At 42.4% G+C, this 18238-nt stretch overlaps 1 protein-coding gene across 4 annotated transcripts in view; it reads right to left on the bottom strand.

The window, feature by feature from the left end:
* Window positions 1-18238, bottom strand: part of dnajc6 (DnaJ (Hsp40) homolog, subfamily C, member 6) — a 132986-nt gene that overhangs the window by 90801 nt on the left and 23947 nt on the right. For 2 of the 4 annotated variants that reach the window (XM_063064143.1, XM_063064142.1), the window contains exon 1: window positions 4092-4567. The exons of the other annotated variants lie outside the window; for them this stretch is intronic. In XM_063064143.1, coding sequence (XP_062920213.1) covers window positions 4092-4338 — 247 coding nt within the window. In that variant the 5' untranslated portion in view covers window positions 4339-4567. Of the gene's footprint in view, window positions 1-4091; window positions 4568-18238 lie in introns of those variants that run through there. 4 annotated transcript variants of the gene reach the window in all.

Below are 18238 nucleotides of genomic sequence, written 5' to 3'. Positions count from 1 at the left end.
CCTCATCACGACAGTAGAGGACGCCATGGACTGACATGTCAGAATGGGAATGGGAAGTGGAATTAAAATGGGTGGCCATTGGGAAATCCCACTTTTTCAGGCAGAAGGAGCGGAAGTGCTTGGCGAAGTGGTCTCCCAATCTACATCATGTCTCACCGATATACAGGAAGTTGCACCAGGAGCATCGGATAGAGTACACGACCCCAACAGACTCTCTGGTGAAGCGTCGCCTCACTTGGAAGGCATATTTGGGGTCCTGAATGGCAGTGAGGGAGGAGGTGTAGGGGCAGGTGTAGCACTTGTTCAGCTTGCAAGGATAAGTGCTAGGAGGGAGATCAATGGGGAGAGACGAATAGACAAGGGAGTTGCATAGGGAGTAATCCCTGTAGAAAGCAAAACCTGGGGGAAAGGAAAGGTGGTGGAATCCCACTGAAGATGGTAGAAATTACGGAGAATTATGTGCTTGCCGCAGAGGCTTGTGAGGACAAAGGGAACTCTATCCCTGGTAGGGTGGCATAAGGATGCACGAAATGGAAGAGATGTGGTTGAGGGCAGTGTTGATTGTGGAGGACGAGAACCTTCTTCTTTTGAAGGAGGAGGACATCTCCTTAGTTCTGGAATGAAAGGCCTCATCCTGAGAGCCGATGCAGTGGAGACGGAGGAATTGAAAGAGGGAGATAACATTTTTACAAGTAACAGGGTGGAAAGAGGTGTAGTCCAGGTAGCTGTGAAAATAACGGAGTTTATAAAAGACATTGGTAGATAAGCTGTCTCCAGAAGTAGAGGCAGTGGGACTGAGAAAGGGGAGGGAGGTGGCAGAAATGAAGCAGGTAAATTTGAGGGCGGGATGGAAGATGGAGGCAAAGTTGAAGTCGACAAGCTCTGCATTGGTGTAGGAAGCTGCACCAATGCAGTCATCTGTGTAGCATAGGAAAAGTTGGAGAATGATACCAGTGTAGGCTTAGAACATACCGACTGTTCTTCATAGCCAATAAAAAAAGCAGGCATAGCTGGAACATCCATATTGAAAATAAGATGATCGGGGCCAGGAAACTTGAAATCACTAAAAAATTCAAGAATGTGTGAAGTGTCACGTATGCAGATAGGATGGGACTGAACCAGGGGGAATAAAACCGGGTCAAAGTCTGTATATACAAATTCAGTGGGCAGGAATAAGTAAAAGCAATGGGTCTACCACCACCAAGCACATCTTCTCCCCCCCTCCAAATTTCCGCTTTCCACGAGGATCTTTCCCTACGCAACTCCCTTGTCCATTCGTCCCTCCCCACTGATCTCCCTTCCTGGCGATTACCCTTGCAAGCGGAACAAGCGCTACACCTGCCCCTACACCTCCTCCCTTACTACCATTCAGGGCCCCAAACAGTCCTTCCAGGTGAGGTGATACTTCACCTGCGAGTCTGTTGGAATCATATACTGTATGTGGTGCTCGCCTGTATATCGGTGAGACCCAGTGTAGATTGGGGACCACTTCACTGAGCACCTATGCTCCATCTTCTAGAAAAAGCACGATCTCCCAGTGGCCCATTTTAATTCCAATTCCCATTCCCGTTCTGACATGTCAATCCGTGGCCTCCTCTACTGTCGTGATGAGGCCACACTCAGGTTGAAGGAGCAACGCCTTATATTCCGTCTGGGCAGCCAGCAACCTGATGGCATGAACATCGATTTCTTGAACCTTTGGTAATGCCCCCCTCCCTTCACCATTCCCCTTGCTCACTGCATCTCCTTACCTGCCCATCACCTCCCTCTGGTGCTCCACCCCCTTCCCTTTCTTCTATGGCCTTGGTCCCCTATCAGATTCCCCCTTCTCTAGCCCTATATCTCTTTCACCAGTTGACTTCACCCCTCCTCCTGCAGTTTCACCTTTCACCTTCTACCTTGTCATTGGGTAGTGAAGACCAGAACTTAGACCCAGTGACAATAACAGCATGAGTTTGCACAACCGAAGAGGGCAGCCAACACTAATGTTCCCACACACCTGCCACCCAGTCTGTGTTGACAAAATTTGTGGGTTTACAAAGTGCTGCCAGAGTGCCGAGGCAGGAAACTGCAAAGTGTTCTGCAGATGGTGCACTCTGCAGCTACTGTGGCTCAGCTGTGAAAGGAATCAACACTTAGCTTGGTGGACACAGTTCCAATTAATCCTTCTGCTTTGCTCTGGATTGTGTTGGGCTTCTTGAGGATTTTTTGGAACCATTGTCATGTAAGCAAGTGGAAAGATAAAACAGAAATGCAAATGCTTTCTTTGAAGATAGGTTGACTCCCATGTGTTTAACAATATTTCTTTTTAAAGTATGTAATGTACAATTAACAGAGCCATAGAATTATACAGAATGAAAACTAGCTCTTCAAAGTACAGTCAGCGTAATACTATTCCAGTGTCTCCATTCACCCACTGTCTTAAGCAGTTTGTACATTCTCCCACTGTCTGTAAGTGACTTTTGCCCCACATTCCAAGGATGTACAGGTTAATTGGTCACACGGGTGTAACTGGGTGGCACAGGCCTGCTTCTGTGCTCCATCTCCAAATAAGTACACCCATCCGGCCCACGCCAACCAGGAAACACACATTTACACTAATCACACTCTATTCTCCCTGCATTCTTCTCAACTAACCCCACCCCCACGCTAATCACAGATACTACCACTTACCTACAGACTAGGGGCAACCTTTATCTTTCCATCATAGGGATGTGGGAGGACACAATAGCACTGAAGAAGTCTTTGGGAGGATGTAAAAATTCCGTACTAACAGCACAGGAGATCTCTCATTAATCTGGTGCACTGAAGCTGGGGCAGCAGCTCTGGTAGTTGCACCACTGTGCCAAACCAGTAGAACCCTACTAACTATCAAACTTACAAATAAGTTTTATTAATTGCACTTGGCAGTATTGTGAATTTTATTTCAAATTCAGGATTACAAGTAAAAGAACACAAATAAAATGAAACAGCAGAAACAGTGGAAGACGAGATAGGAATTGGAGACAAATTTTAAAGCATTACATGCAGTATTCACTTCAACGGCAAGGATGTGTAGATGAGGATGATCCTGTAGTATCACTTATTTCTAAAGAACAAACAATATAGGAAAGATCAAGCAGACAGCAATGTGTGACTTAATTCTGGAAAGCACAGTATAAGACAGGTTTTAGATTCTTAGAGCAACATTTAGGAAACTAGATAATTATTAGCAGACAAAGAAAGAAACATGCCAACAACTTATCCTGCATAGAAATTAATCAAAATGATCAATTTGACTCTGCTTTATATGCAATAAAATGTATTACATTATTAGCAATTACATTATTTGCTTCAGTGTCTGGACAATAGCAAAAGGTCGAACGGCTGACAGTATTCCCAGCAGCCAATGTGCACACTTCAAAGAGACTGGACCATCCTTTATATGACACCACCACACAAATTAGTTAACAACAGCGTTCAGTTCATTAACATAAAATTGATCATGAATCAAATGTTAAAAAAGAGTCAAAGCCATAAGTACACGTAAACCAAAATTCAACAGAACAAGTCAAGCGGGTAAGATCGTGGGTAAGAAGTGGGAGTCTGGAGGTGAACACAGCGTGCACCAGAAGGACGCCATACTGCTGCTATCCAGGATGCATTCGCCAAGTGCCCCTCCCCCAACGCCTTCTGTAAGAATTTAGCGATTAAATTCTGTACTTGCAATTTGAAGCCTGAAAGAAAGCACGGAAGCTACTGTACATGATTTACGTACTGCTGCACCAACATCTCTCTTCCTACGTATTTGAAAAATTAAAGAATGCACTAATCTAGCGGAAGTAATATAAAACATATAGTACAAAATGGTTTAAAGCACATAGCGTTTCATTACCAACAGTGCGACAGAAAAATTTAGAGGTATTATTTATATTTCAACGACTAACAGTGCTCGGTAATGTTACAAGGGCCAAGAAAGTACGAATTGCTGCATACATTTAAGAAATACAAGTGAAAATGATTAATTCTCTTTGCAAGCACGGGATTTAAGATAAGGAGCTGAGCTCGTGTTACTGAATGGCACATGGCGTTGACGAGTGAGGAGCAGTTACCTGACCTGTCCATGGTGCTGTAGCGGGCTGTCTGCGGGATCAGGCCACTGGCTGCTATCGCTCCTGTCGGCTCGGGAGCGAGGGCTGAGGCTGGGGCTGGGACTGGGGCAGGGGCCGGGTTCACCGTCTGCTCTGCATCGCCAGCTTGCTGCCAACTATCCAAATCGCCGGGACCCGTGTCCACCAAATGCAACGATTCGTACCCGTCATAATTTGTCTTCTTGCGATAGTTTCCAAGAAGGCTCATGGGGCACTCAAACAAAAGTCACCAAATAAGAATGCTCATTCACAGACAAAGGGGAGAGAGTAAGTCATGACCTTGTTCAATGAACTGACTCCTGAAAAAAAAAGGAACCAAAGTAGCGAATGAATCGGTTTTGTTTCCTAGAAAGGGGCAGAAATCGAAAAGGCAAAACTCCGACAACCCCAGTAACAAACTTGCAAAGCTCCCCAGCTGCCTCCCTCCTTTAACAGGTCCTTCTCCGGGCTTCCGACTGGCTCCCTGCCAGTTGCCTGACGAAAACGGTCATCTCCAGCCAGGAGTTGCCTGAAGCTTGCCTGCAAACCTGTCTGCCTTTCAAAATAGTGCTGCTGCGAGAAAATGTGTGGCTTCATGGACAGGTTCTGCAGTTAGTGTATGGGTATGTTTGAAACATACTAATGTAGCTTTGTTAAATCCGTTTTTTCTATAGATCATGGATTATTTTTATTCCAAATGTCTTGAAATACTGTCTGTGTGGAATGACATAGGCACTCTCATGCCACATTCTTGATTACGGCTGGCTAATTAGGACAAGTTTTAGCTCAATCTTGATTTCACTCGTTATATGTGCACATCTAATTTTTTGTAGAAGTCACTGAATCGCAGTGAGATGAATCCTGCGACACCGAGATGTTTCAGAACCAACTACAGACCATCGATATTTGGATGAGAATTTATTCTCTTAAAATACTTCTTTTTGGTAATATTTTGCATTGTTAAGAATGTTTATTATTTTGAGATTTTTCTTAAAAAAGGCTTTGCAGTAATCTCAAGGGGACACAAATATGTTTCCTTGTCTACCATACATCGAACCATAAAACAATCAGACAAGCAAATATTTCATTCCTTTGATCTATAGCAACAGTTCCAAACACGGATTTGCTCTGAAAAAAAACTATCACATGGTCCATTTTCTTTCAGTAGTGTACCGCAGCCTCATTTAAAAAACTTATAAAATGGGTAATATGAACGATTATATCATCTGGCAATCGAAAATAGAAATAAGGAATACCAGAAATTCGTAGCAGATATTAAGTTGGTTCACATTCTCAGGATTCAGTCTTCTGGATAATTTAATCTGAAATATGAAAGTTTCCTTCAGGTGCTGCTTAACCAGTGGTGCTGGTTCCTATTATAGAGTCAACATTATACAGCATAGATACACACCCTTCAAACTTCATTTCGCCCACTTTCCTCAAAGCCTTTCCTATCCATGTACTTTCCTGTGTCTTTGAAATGTTATACTTGTACACACCTCAGAAATTTAAGTATATCCCTTGCTGCAATACACAGTAGACCCAGCAGTTTAGCCCACCATGATGTCAATCTAAACTAATCTCATCAATATAAAATATAGAAACTGGCTCTTCAGCCTACAATGTTGTGCTGAACTAATTAAATTAGTAATCAAATAGCCAACTAAACGAATCTCTTCTGCCTACACAATGTCCCTATCCTAACATTCTCCTCACATTCATGTGCTTATCTAAACATCTCTTAAAGGTCCCTAATGTTTCTGATTCTACCACCACCTCTGGCAACGCATTCCAGGAAACCACCACTCTCTCTGTCAAAATCTTGCCACTCACATCTCCTTTGAAATTATACCTCCACCCCCCACCTTAAATGCATGCCCTCTGGTATTAGACATTTCAACCCTAGAAGTTATTGCCTGTCTACCCTGTCTATGCCTCTCATAATTTTATAAAGCTCTATCAGATCTTCACCCATCCTCCGCTGCCCCAGTGAAACAACCCAGGTTTGTCCAACCTCTCATTATGTCACATGCCCTCTTATCCAGTCAACATCCTGGTAAGACCGTGTAAGATCTGGAAGACCGTGTAAGGAATCTTGAGCAGCAGCTGGATGACCTTCGACTCGTAGGGGAGAATGGGGCAGTCATAGATGAGAGCTACAGGGAGGTAGTCACACCAAGGCTGCCAGAATCAGGTCACTGGGTGACAATCAGAGGGGGGAAAGCGAAGGTGAGTAGACAAGTAGTACAGAGCTCCCCTGTAGCCATTTCCCTGAATAATAAGTTTACCGTCCTGGATACTGTTGGCGGGGACAACCGACCAGGTGTGAGCAATGGTGGCAGGGCCTCCGGCACTGAGTCTGACCCTGTGGTGCAGAAGGATGGGACAGAGAAGAGAAGAGCTGTTGTCATTGGAGACTCTATAGTCAGGGGAGCAGACAGGAGATTTTGTGGACATGAGAAGGACACCCGCATGGTTTGTTGCTTCGGGTGCCAGGGTCTGTGTCTCTGACTGGGTACACGACATCCTGGTATAAGAGGGAAGGTAACCAGAAGTAGTGATACATGTTGGTACAAACGACATAGGCGGGAAGAGGGATGAGGTCCTGAAGTGTGAGTTTCGGGAAATAGGCAGAAGGCTGAAGAACAGGATCTCAAGGGTGGCGTTCTCAGGATTGCTGCAGTGCTACGTGACAGTGATGGTAAGAATTGGAGGAGATGGCAGTTGAGTGCATGGCTGAGGAGTTGGTGCATGGGGCAGGGTTTTAGATTTTTGAATCATTGGGATCTCTTCTGGGGAAGGTGGGACCTGTACAGATTGGATGGGTTGCACCTGAACTCGAGGGGGAGCAATGCCCTTGTGGGTAGGTTTGCTAGCATGGTTCGGGAGGGTTTAAACTAATTTGCAAGGTGAATGGGACCTGGAGCGATAGAGCAGTGAAAGAAGTGCATGGAGTAAAGCCAGATCTAACATATAGAGAGGCTTTGAGGAAAGAGAAGCAGAATAAATGGTGTAAAGGTAGGAAGGTAGAAGGGCTAATGTGTGTGTACTTCAATGCAAGAAGCATCAGGAACAAAGGTGATGAACTGAGAGCTTGGATACATACATGAAATTATGATATAGTAGCCATTACAGAGACTTGGCTGGCACCAGGGCAGGAATGGATTCTCAACATTCCTGGATTTCAGTGCTTTAAAAGGGATAGAGGGGGGGAAGGGGAGGAGTGGTGGCATTACTGGCCAAGGATGCTATTACAGCTACAGAATGGGTGGGTAATGTAGCAGGAACACGAGGAATTCTGCAGATGCTGGAAATTCAAGCAACACACATCAAAGTTGCTGGTGAACGCAGCAGGCCAGGCAGCATCTCCAGGAACAGGTACAGTTGACGTTTCGAGCCGAAACCCTTCCTCAGGACTAACTGAAGGAAGAGCTAGTAAGAGATTTGAAAATGGGAGGGGGAGGGGAGATCCAAAATGATAGGAGAAGACAGGAGGGGGAGGGATGGAGCCAAGAGCTGGAAAGGTGATTGGCAAAGGGGATATGAGAGGATCATGGGACAGGAGGCCCAGGGAGAAGGAAAAGGGGGAGGGGAGGAAATACCCAGAGGATGGGCAAGGGGTATAGTCAGAGAGACAGAGGGAGAAAAAGGATAGAGAGAGAAAGAATGTGTGTATATAAATAAATAACAGATGAGGTACAAGAGAGAGGAGGGGCATTAGCGGAAGTTAGCGAAGTCAATGTTCATGCCATCAGGTTGGAGGCTACCCAGACAGAATATAAGGTGTTGTTCCTCCAACCTGAGTGTGGCTTCATCTTTACAGTAGAGGAGGCCGTGGATAGACATACCAGAATGGGAATGGGATGTGGAATTAAAATGTGTAGCAGGATCCTCTTTTGAGTCAGTATGAGTGGAAGTCAGGAACAGGAAGGGAGCAGTTACTCTATTAGGAGTATTCTATAGGCCCCTGGTAGCAGCAGAGATACCGAGGAGCAGATTGGGAGGCAGATTTTGGAAAGGTGCAAAAATAACAGGGTTGTTATCATGGGTGACTTTAACTTCCCTAATATTGATTGGCACCTGATTAGTTCCAAGGGTTTAGACGGGGCATAGTTTGTTAAGTGTGTCCAGGACGGATTCCTGTCGCAGTATATTGACAGGCCGACTAGGGGGAATGCTATACTAGACCTAGTATTAGGTAATGAACCAGGTCAGGTCACAGATCTCTCAGTGGGTGAGCATCTGGGGGACAGTGACCTGGCCTTTAACATTATCATGGAAAAGGATAGAATCAGAGAGGACAGGAAAATGTTTAATTGGGGAAGGGCAAATTATGAGGCTGTAAGGCTAGAACTTGCGGGTGTGAATTGGAATGATGTTTTTGCAGGGAAATGTACTATGGACGTGTGGTCAGTGTTTAGAGATCTCTTGCAGGATGTTATGGATAAATTTGTCCCAGTGAGGAAGATAAAGAATGGTAGGGTGAAGGAACTATGGGTGACAAGTGAGGTGGAAAATCTAGTCAGGTGGAAGAAGGCAGCATACATGAGGTTTAGGAAGCAAGGATCAGATGGGTCTATTGAGGAATATAGGGTGGCAAGAAAGGACCTTAAGAAGGGGCTGAGAAGAGCAAGGGGGCATGAGAAGGCCTTGGCTAGTAGGGTAAAGGAAAATCCCAAGGCATTCTTCAATTATGTGAAGAACAAAAGGATGACAGGAGTGAAGGTAGGACCGATTGGAGATAAAGGTGGGAAGATGTGCCTGGAGGCTGTGGAAGTGAGCGAGGTCCTCAATGAATACTTCTCTTTGATGTTCACCAAAGAGAGGGAACTTGATGATGGTGAGGACAATATGAGTGAGGTTGATGTTCTGGAGCATGTTGATATTAAGGGAGAGGAGGTGTTGGAGTTGTTAAAATACATTAAGATGGATAGGTCCCTGGGGCCTGACAGCATATTCCCCAGGCTGCTCCATGAGGCAAGGGAACAGATTGCTGAGCCTCTGGCTAGGATCTTTATGTCCTCTTGTCCACTGGAATGGTACCGGAGGATTGGAGGGAGGCAAATGTTGCCCCTTATTCAAAAAAGGTAGCAGAGATAGTCTGGGTAATTATAGACCAGTGAGCCTTACGTCTGTGGTAGGAAAGCTGTTGGAAAAGATTCTTAGAGATAGGATCTCTGGGTATTTAGAGAATCATGGTCTGATCAGGGTCAGTCAGCATGGCTTTGCGAAGGGCAGATCATGTCTAACAAGCCTGATAGAGTTCTTTGAGGAGGTGTCCAGGCATATAGATGAGGGTAGTGCAGTGGATGTGATCTATATGGATTTTAGTAAGGCATTTGATAAGGTTCCACATGGTAGGTTTATTCAGAAAATCAGAAGGCATGGGATCCAGGGAAGATTGGCCAGGTGGATTCAGAATTGGCTTGCCTGCAGAAGGCAGAGGGTCGTGGTGGAGGGAGTACATTCTGATCGGAGAGTTGTGACTAGTGTCCCACAAGGATCGGTTCTGGGACCTCTACTTTTCGTAATTTTTTATTAATGACTTGGATGTGGGGGTAGAAGGGTGGGACGGCAAGTTTGCAGATGACACAAAGGTTGCTGGTGTTGTAGATAGTGTAGAGGATTGTCGAAGATTACAGAGAGACATTGATAGGTTGCAGAAGTGGGCTGAGAAGTGGCAGATGGAGTTCAACCTGGAGAAGTGTGAGGTGGTACACTTTGGAAGGACAAACTCCAAAGCAGAGTAAAAAGTAAATGGCAGGATACTTGGTAGTGTGGAGCAGCAGAGGGATCTGGGGGTACATGTCCACACATCCCTGAAAGTTGCCTCACAGGTAGATATGGTAATTAAGAAAGCTCATGGGGTGTTAGCTTTCATAAGTCGAGGTATAGAGTTTAAGAGTCGTAATGTAATGATGCAGCTCTATAAAACTCTGGTTAGGCCACACTTGGAGTACTGTGTCCAGTTCTGGTCACCTTACTATAGGAAGGATGTGGAAGCATTGGAAAGGGTACAGAGGAGATTTACCAAGATGCTGCTTGGTTTAGAGAGTATGGATTATGATCAGAGATTAAGGGACCTAGGGCTTTACTCTATGGAGAGAAAGAGGACGGGAGGAGACATGATACAGGTATACAAGATATTAAGAGGAATAGACAGAGTGGATAGCCAGTGCCTCTTCCCCAGGACACCACTGCTCAATACAAGGGGATATGGCTTTAAGGTAAGGGGTAGGAAGTTCAAGGGGGATATTAGAGGAAGGTTTTTTACTCAGAGAGTGGTTGGCGTATGGAATGCACTGCCTGAGTCAGTGGTGGAGGCAGATACACTAGTGAAATTTAAGAGACTACTAGATGGGTACATGAAGGAACTTAAGGTGGGGGGTTATATGGGAGGCAGGGTTTAAGGGTTGGCACAATGATGTGAGCTGAAGGGCCTGTACTGTGCTGTACTATTCTATGTTCTATGTTTGATTAAACCTCTTCTGCACCCTCTCCAAAGCCTCAACATCCTTCCTATAATGGGGTGACCAGAACTGTTTACAATATCCCAGACATGGCCTAACTAGAGTTTTATAAATTTGCAGTATAACTTCCTGACTTTTGAACTCAATGCCTCAACTAATAAATGCAAGCATGCCATAAGTCTGAACCACCCTATCAACATGCATAAACACTTTCAGGGAGCTATGAACTTGGACCCCAAGATCCCTCCGCTCATCAACACTGTGAAAGATTCTACCTTTAACAGTGAACTGTCTCTTTGTATTTTACCTATCAAGATCCAACACTCCACATTTGGACAGGTTAAACTCCATCTGCCATATCTGTGCCCATATCTACAACTAATCTATATCCTGCTGTATTCTTTGTGAGTCTTCTATGCTATCCACAACACCAGCAATCTTCATATCATCTGCAAACTTACTAAGTCACCCACCTATATTTTCATCCATCTTGTTTATATGCATCACAAACAGTAGAGGTCCCAGTACAGACCCATGTGGAATACCATTAATCACAGCACTTCAGGTAGAATAAGACCCTTTGACTACACCCTCCACCTTCTATGGGCAAGCCAATTCTGAATCCAAAAGCCCAATTCACCATAGATCCCATGCATCTTAATCTTCTGGATGAGCCTCCCATGAGGGACCTTGTAAATGCCTTACAACATCCACAGCTCTGTCCTCATCATCGCCCTTGTCACTCCATCAAAAAATTCCATCAAGGTAGTAAGATTTGAATTTCCCTGCACAAAGCTAGGCTAGCTCTCCCTAATTAGGCTATGGTTTTCTAAATGCTCATAAATCCTATCGCTAAGAATTGTCTCCAGTAACTTCCCTTTCATTGATGTGAGATTCACTCTTCTATAGTTTCCAGGATTATTCCTGGTTTTCTTTGTGAATAATAGAACAATATTAGCTACTTACCAGTCCTCCAGGACCTCACCCATGGCTAGAAAGGACGTGAAGATATTGGTCAAGGCCCCAGAAATAGCTTATCTTGCCCCTCTCAATAGCCTGGGGTCTGTCCCAGCAGGCTCTGGGGACTTACCCACCCTAGTGCTCTTTAAGAGACCCAACACTACTTCCTTTACCTCAAAATGCCCACAAACAATACACTCTACGCTTATCTCCCTGCCTTCCACATTCATCTCCTTAATAAATAATGATCTACAGTACTCATTAAGGACTATACCCACATCCTCCACATCAAATGTTTCCCCTTTTATCCATGTGACTTTTCATGAGTCCTCCTGGCTTTCCTAATTCCCTTCTTGAGTTCTTTTCTGGCTTCTTTATAATCCTCAAGGGCTCTGTTTGATTCTAGCTCATGGGCTTTACATATCTTTTCTGATTCATTTTGACTAAATTCATCACCTCTGTTGACATCCAAGGTTCTCTTACCTTGCTATCCTTGTCATTCCTTCCTACTGAAAGATACCTGTCCTGTACACTGTGCAGTTGGTCTTTAAACACCCTCCACATGTTAGCTGTGGACTTGCCCAAAAACAGCTGTTCCCAATTAACACTCTCTAGTTGCTGCCTAATGCTCACGTAATTTGTCCATATCCTTCTATTCCCTGCTTTTTCAGGTGTCTGCTAAATAATTCTTAAATGTTGCCAACTAATCTTGCCAACTCCCCTGCCAATGTGTTCCAGCGATCTCCCACACTTCATGTAAAAGAAAACTTGCTTTGCACTTTTCCTTTAAACTTTCTCCTTTCCCCTTAGACCTATGATACCTAGTACTTGGCAATTCCACTCCAGGAACAAAACGCTGAATACCTACATTCTTTGAGCCTCTAATAATTTTATATACAGTACTTCCCATAGGTTGATCCTCAGACCCTCACCCAGGTTACACAATCCAATATCGTCCACCCTCTCCTTGAAGTTTATAGTTTCTAATCCAGGCATCATCCTGGTGAACCAGTTCTGCATCCTCTTCAAAACTGCCACATCCTTCCTATAATCCGGCAACTGAACTGCACACAATACTCCAATTGTGACCTAACCAATGTTAATGAATTGTGAGGAAGGTGATATTTTTGTATGCTTAGTAACAAAAGCACACTTCTAACCAAAGTTTTATTTTCTTGCCAGCCTTTGCATTCAGTGATAAAGGCAAGCATGCTGTACACCTTCCTTACCACCTGTCCAAGCAAGTCACACAAAATGCTGGAGGAACTCAGCAGGCCGGGCAGCATCTATGGAAAAGAGTAAACAGTTGATGTTTCAGGGTGAGACTGGAAAAAAAGATGAGAAGTCAGAGCAAGAAGAGCAGGCGGGGGAGAGGGAAGAAGAAGCACAAGGTCAAGTCAAGTCAAAGTCTGTCCCAAGCCTTGTGGTCCATCAGGCCGGTGCTTATGCTGGTTTCTGTGGCGTGAAGCGACTGAGAGTACAAGACTCCCCCCCCCCCCCCCCCCGGATAGGACGCCAGTCCATCGTGAGGTTAACCCCCAGCATTTGCCGGTACCCATTCTCAGCTGGGTGGACTGGAGCAGTGTGTGGTTAAGGTGGTTAAGTGCCTTGCTCAAAGACACAACATGTTGCCTTGGCCGAGACTCGAACCCATGACCTTCAGATGATGAGCCCAACGCCCTAACCACTTGGCCACGCGCCACACAGAAGCACAAGGTGGTAGTAGATATATTATCATCCATCCACTTATGTTGCCACTTCCAAGGAGCTATGGACTTGCATCCCAAGATCACTCCACTTCAGTGCTCTTAAGGGTCCTGCCATTTACTACATACTTTCCCATTCCATTTGACCTACCAAAATGCATCATCTTACATTCATCACCTGATTAACTTCACCTGCCGTTTATCTCCCCAAATTTCCACTGATCTATATCCTGCTCTTCCCTTTGACAACATTCCATGGTATCCACAACTCCACCAGTTTTCATGTCATCTGCAAACATGTTAAACTACCTACACTTTTTTCCAAATCACTTACATATATTACAAACACAAGTAGTCCCAGCACTGATCCTTGGAAAATAACAGTAGTCACCAGCATCCAGTAAGAATAAGCACTATTACTAAAAAGGATCTTGTACTTTCCCGGCATATATGATGAATAAACTCTTCTTGGGCTTCCAGCCGGGTACACGTATTGATTATAACTGAAGATGATGGAGCTTGTCATCAAAACATCAGTTATATTTGATACCTGTACCTGGCTGGAAGCCCGACAAGAGTTTAAACCCTATCACTATTATCCACTAGACCAGCTCACCTTGAATCTCATGCAACTGTACAATGGAAGAGAATTCTGATTCTTATTTTAGTTGCAAGAAAATCATACATACAATTTTACAAATAGAGAATAATTTGTCCCACAACCTACAAGTTCAGCCAATATGCCTGCTAAAGACAAAGGTGATCAGTGCTGGGACTACTTTTGGTTGTTAATAATTTGGAAGAAAGAGTAGGTAGTTTAACAAGTTTGCAGATGACATGAAAATTGGTAGAGAGAGAAAACAGAATTAACATTTTAGGTGATGAAACTTCACCAAAAGGGAAGTCTTTGACCTGAAACATCAACACCATTTCACTCTCTGCAGATCTTAATCTTTGAGTATCTCCAGGGGCTTCTGTTTATATTTTGAAATTTTAGGATCTGCAACATTTTTTGCTTTCCAAAAGTTAAAAATATGCTCAGTATGCATTTACTTCTACAGTCCCAGCACTGATCCTTAGAAAATAACAGTAGTCACAGGCATCTAATAAGAATAAACACTATCTCTAAAAAAGGATCTAGTACTTTCCTGGCATATATGATGAATAAACTCTTCTTTGATTAGCAAAAATGCAGGGTCAAGACACATCACTTGTACACTGGGATTGTTGATATTTTTCCAAATCTACCTGATAATGTTAGAGGAGACTTGCCATTTTCTTTTGATACACATGAAGGGTTGATACAGTACATGTTTAACTGTATAAACCTTTATCATGATGAGGAAGAAAAGCTTTTCTTCCTCATCATGATAAAAGTTTATACATTTAAATGTGAACCAAAGCATAAAGCAAACCAGGCACAAATGCCAGACCAGTGAGTAAAATCTGTTAATACATGGAGAAAAATGTGATAAAATGGTTTTGTAAGTCATGTGAGAGCTGCTTAAGGTGATAGTATCCATTTGCACAAGATCAGTAAACTTGTATCCCAACCAGAACGTGCCAGTTATAGTTGGCACAAGGTTGCATTAAGGATTTATATCTGTATTTTGCGTCCTTTTGGCCATTGGGATTATTTTTGTTGCACATGTCACTAGTCAGAAAAGCATATTTTAATTGTAAACTTTGTAGATCCTGAGTACACCTCATAATCACGTGAAACTTTAATAAATAACTGGAGGTGAAGGCGGGTGGGATCTTTGAGTAAGAGCAGATGACATTTAAATAAATGAGATAAATAAAACAGAATTAATTACCAAGCTTCATGTTGAAGTAAATGCATACTGAGCATATTTTTAACTTTTGGAAAGCAAAAAATGTTGCAGATGCTAAAAATTCGAAATATAAACAGAAGCCACTGGCTTACTCAATGGGTAAGATCTGCGGAGAGAGAAATGGTGTTAATGTTTTGGGTCAAAGACTTTTCTTTTTATGAAGTTTCATTACCTAAAATATTAATTCTGTTTTCTCTCTCTGCAGATGCTCTCTAACCTGTTGAAAATCTCCAGCAGTTTCTGCTTTTTTTTAACTTAGCATTTTTGTTAAGCGTAGATACTGCAGCAAATTCTAATTATATAACCATATAACAATTACAGCACAGAAACAGGCCATCTCGGCCCTTCTAGTCCATGCTGAACTCTCACTCTCACCTAGCCCCACTGACCTGCACTCAGCCCATAACCCTCCATTCCCCTCCTGTCCATATAGCTATCCAATTTAACTAATTATTGATAATATCACCTAGCCTTCAGTTTTTAAGTTACTATACTTTTCTAGATAATTCACACAAAATGAAATCTACTGTACACTCAAATTCACTGAGGTGTGACATGTGTAATGTATGTTATACACATTCCTCCTTTATGTGGGAAGAACTATTTGCTTTTAAATGCATTTTTCTCCCTTTCTGCTTTCACATCTTCTGTTTCATAACATCTGACAATGTGGGTAGGTGATTGTGGTGTGAAAGATTTTGCCTGAGAAGCTATTGGTGAGCCACATTGCAGTTACAAGAACGGTTTAGTAGCAACCATTTTATTGTTGAATTTTCCCAACAAACATGTTAGTTTTATTTATGAATTTGTATCAAAGCACAACAAAGATATAAAAATTATCAATGATGTTCTTTACTGTCCAATAACCAGAAAGTGTACCCATATGTAGTACACAGCTGTGGAGAGTGAGTTTAAGAAAAGAACACTCTCTGTCTTGAAAAAATAATTATAATTTCAGACACTTTTGACAAGAATGCCAAAGCCAATTAAAAATTCTTTCATGCTTTCTGCTCTTCCTTCACCTCAGACCAATGCAAGTATTTTCATTTCTGAGTTCAAGACCCCTGTGGTACTGTATGTGAGCACATGATCTAAGCATTTGTTTTATTTTGCCTGGAAGTTGGGATGAGCCAGTCCATGCTCTCATTCAGTCATTGACCAGTTAACCTTGTTTAAAGCCCCTTTCTCCTCCCTCATACATCTAAGCAAGCTTTGTTTGTCTCCTTCTCAGTTCTGACAAAGTCTTCAACCTTTAATGTTAACTCTGTTTCTCTTCTACCAGATATGGCTGTACCTGCTAAGTACTTCCAGCATTTTCTGCTTTATTGTAGTATGACTTTGCTTTTTTTTTAAATTTTCAGGTAATTGTAACAATCATAACTAATGATATCTCAGAAGAAGGTCCTGTTTAACATTTCAGAAGGATATATCCAGTAGCACTATCTGATAAAGAACAGACCTTCTCTCAGATGAGCTTTTGGAGGGAATAGTTTGAAATTTTCATTATGTTTTGTGTCAAAACAATTTTTGTATTATCTCTAAGTGACAGTCACTCTGTTTCAAAGACTCCTTATCTGTCATCCCTACCAGAGGAGATATTTTCTTTGCATCTACCTTATTGAATCCCCTATTTATTTTAAACACCTTTTCATAATAATCATCAATCGACATTATAAATTCAAGCAAATAACTTTATGGAATTGATCCTCATAATTTAACTTTCTGCAAATATTATTCCGACTGCTTTGTATAGGCTTCCTCCATGATGAGATATTACTTCATGATGGGAAGAATGTAGAAGAAAGAAAACTAGAAAGGAGCAGTGTGGACCTTGCCCGTCAGAAACTGGATAGATGAGTAGGGAGAAGTACACAGGTCACTTGCCTGCTGGAAACGAGACATTATCAACCTATGGCAAATGGTTCAAGAAAACAATTGGTTTAGGAGAGGGTGGTGGGAGGAGTTGGTGAGGCAAAGTTGCTTTCTGGACATCTGAAGATCAAGCGCCCATCATCTTAATACGCCCCCAAATGGTTTGAAGGAGAATATTTCCACAGCTTTCTTATCAGGGTGAAGCAAGTCAGTAGAAAAAAAGGGGAAAGCTAAAAAAACTTAATTATGATATAATTCTCACTCCCACATGTAATATTCATGACTATGCAAACTCCTTAACACAGATTCAAGTGATGTTACTTAACAGCACAGTTATCCACAGGGTAGGACAGTGACCCTGCAGATAGAGCGGCCACCTCACAGCTCCAGTGACCTAGGTTCAGCTCTGACTTTCTGTTGTCTGTGTGGAGTTTGCATGTACTCTCTGAGACAGTGTGGGTTTCTTCCAGGTCCTCTAATTTCTCCCATATTCCAAATGTGTACTTGTTGCTAAATTTATTAGCTTCTGCAAATTGCCCCTGGTATAGGTAACTGGTGAGAGAATTCGGGGTGAAAATGTTAATAGGCATATACGGGACCTTAGTTCAAAGTTCAAAGTAAATTTATTATCATAGTACATATATGTCACGATGTACCACTTTGTGACTCATTTTCTTGCAGGCATTCACAGTAAATACAAAAAAAAACACAATAGAATCAATGAAAAAACTACACAGAAACAAAAGTGGGCAGATAACCAATGGACAAAACAAAATGTGCAAATACCCAAAAGGAAGGAAGGAAATAAATAAATAAATAAATAAATAGATAGATAGATAGATAACTAATACTAAGACCATGAGTTGTAGACTCCTTGAAAGTGAGTCCATAGGTTGTGGAATCAATTCAGCATTGAGTAAGTGAAATTATCCACTCATTGAGAAGCCTGATGGTTAAGGGATAATAGTTTCCAAAGAAAACAAATGGAGAAATAGAATTGATGGGGTTGTTCTGTGAAGTAGCATAGGCATGTTGGGTCAAGTGACCTCGTTAATAAGGACAGATGAGATACATAAATATCCACACAGCATATGGGTACAATCTCAAATATTACAAAATCAAAGTTTATTGTTATAAGTAACTCACCACCCTGTACCAGAATTAAATAAAGATCTATAATTCATTGTACCTATATTTATACCCAATTATAAACAAGTATTTTGTATTTAAAACCAGATTAATGATATGGAAATACAGGCTCTAAAGTTGATTTTTTTCCATCATCT

The sequence above is a fragment of the Mobula hypostoma genome, chromosome 12 (genome assembly GCF_963921235.1).
Source record: "Mobula hypostoma chromosome 12, sMobHyp1.1, whole genome shotgun sequence".
Taxonomy (NCBI): Eukaryota; Metazoa; Chordata; class Chondrichthyes; order Myliobatiformes; family Myliobatidae; genus Mobula; species Mobula hypostoma.
The sequence above is the reverse complement of the archived record's forward strand: the minus strand, read 5'-3'. Positions and strand labels throughout refer to the sequence as shown.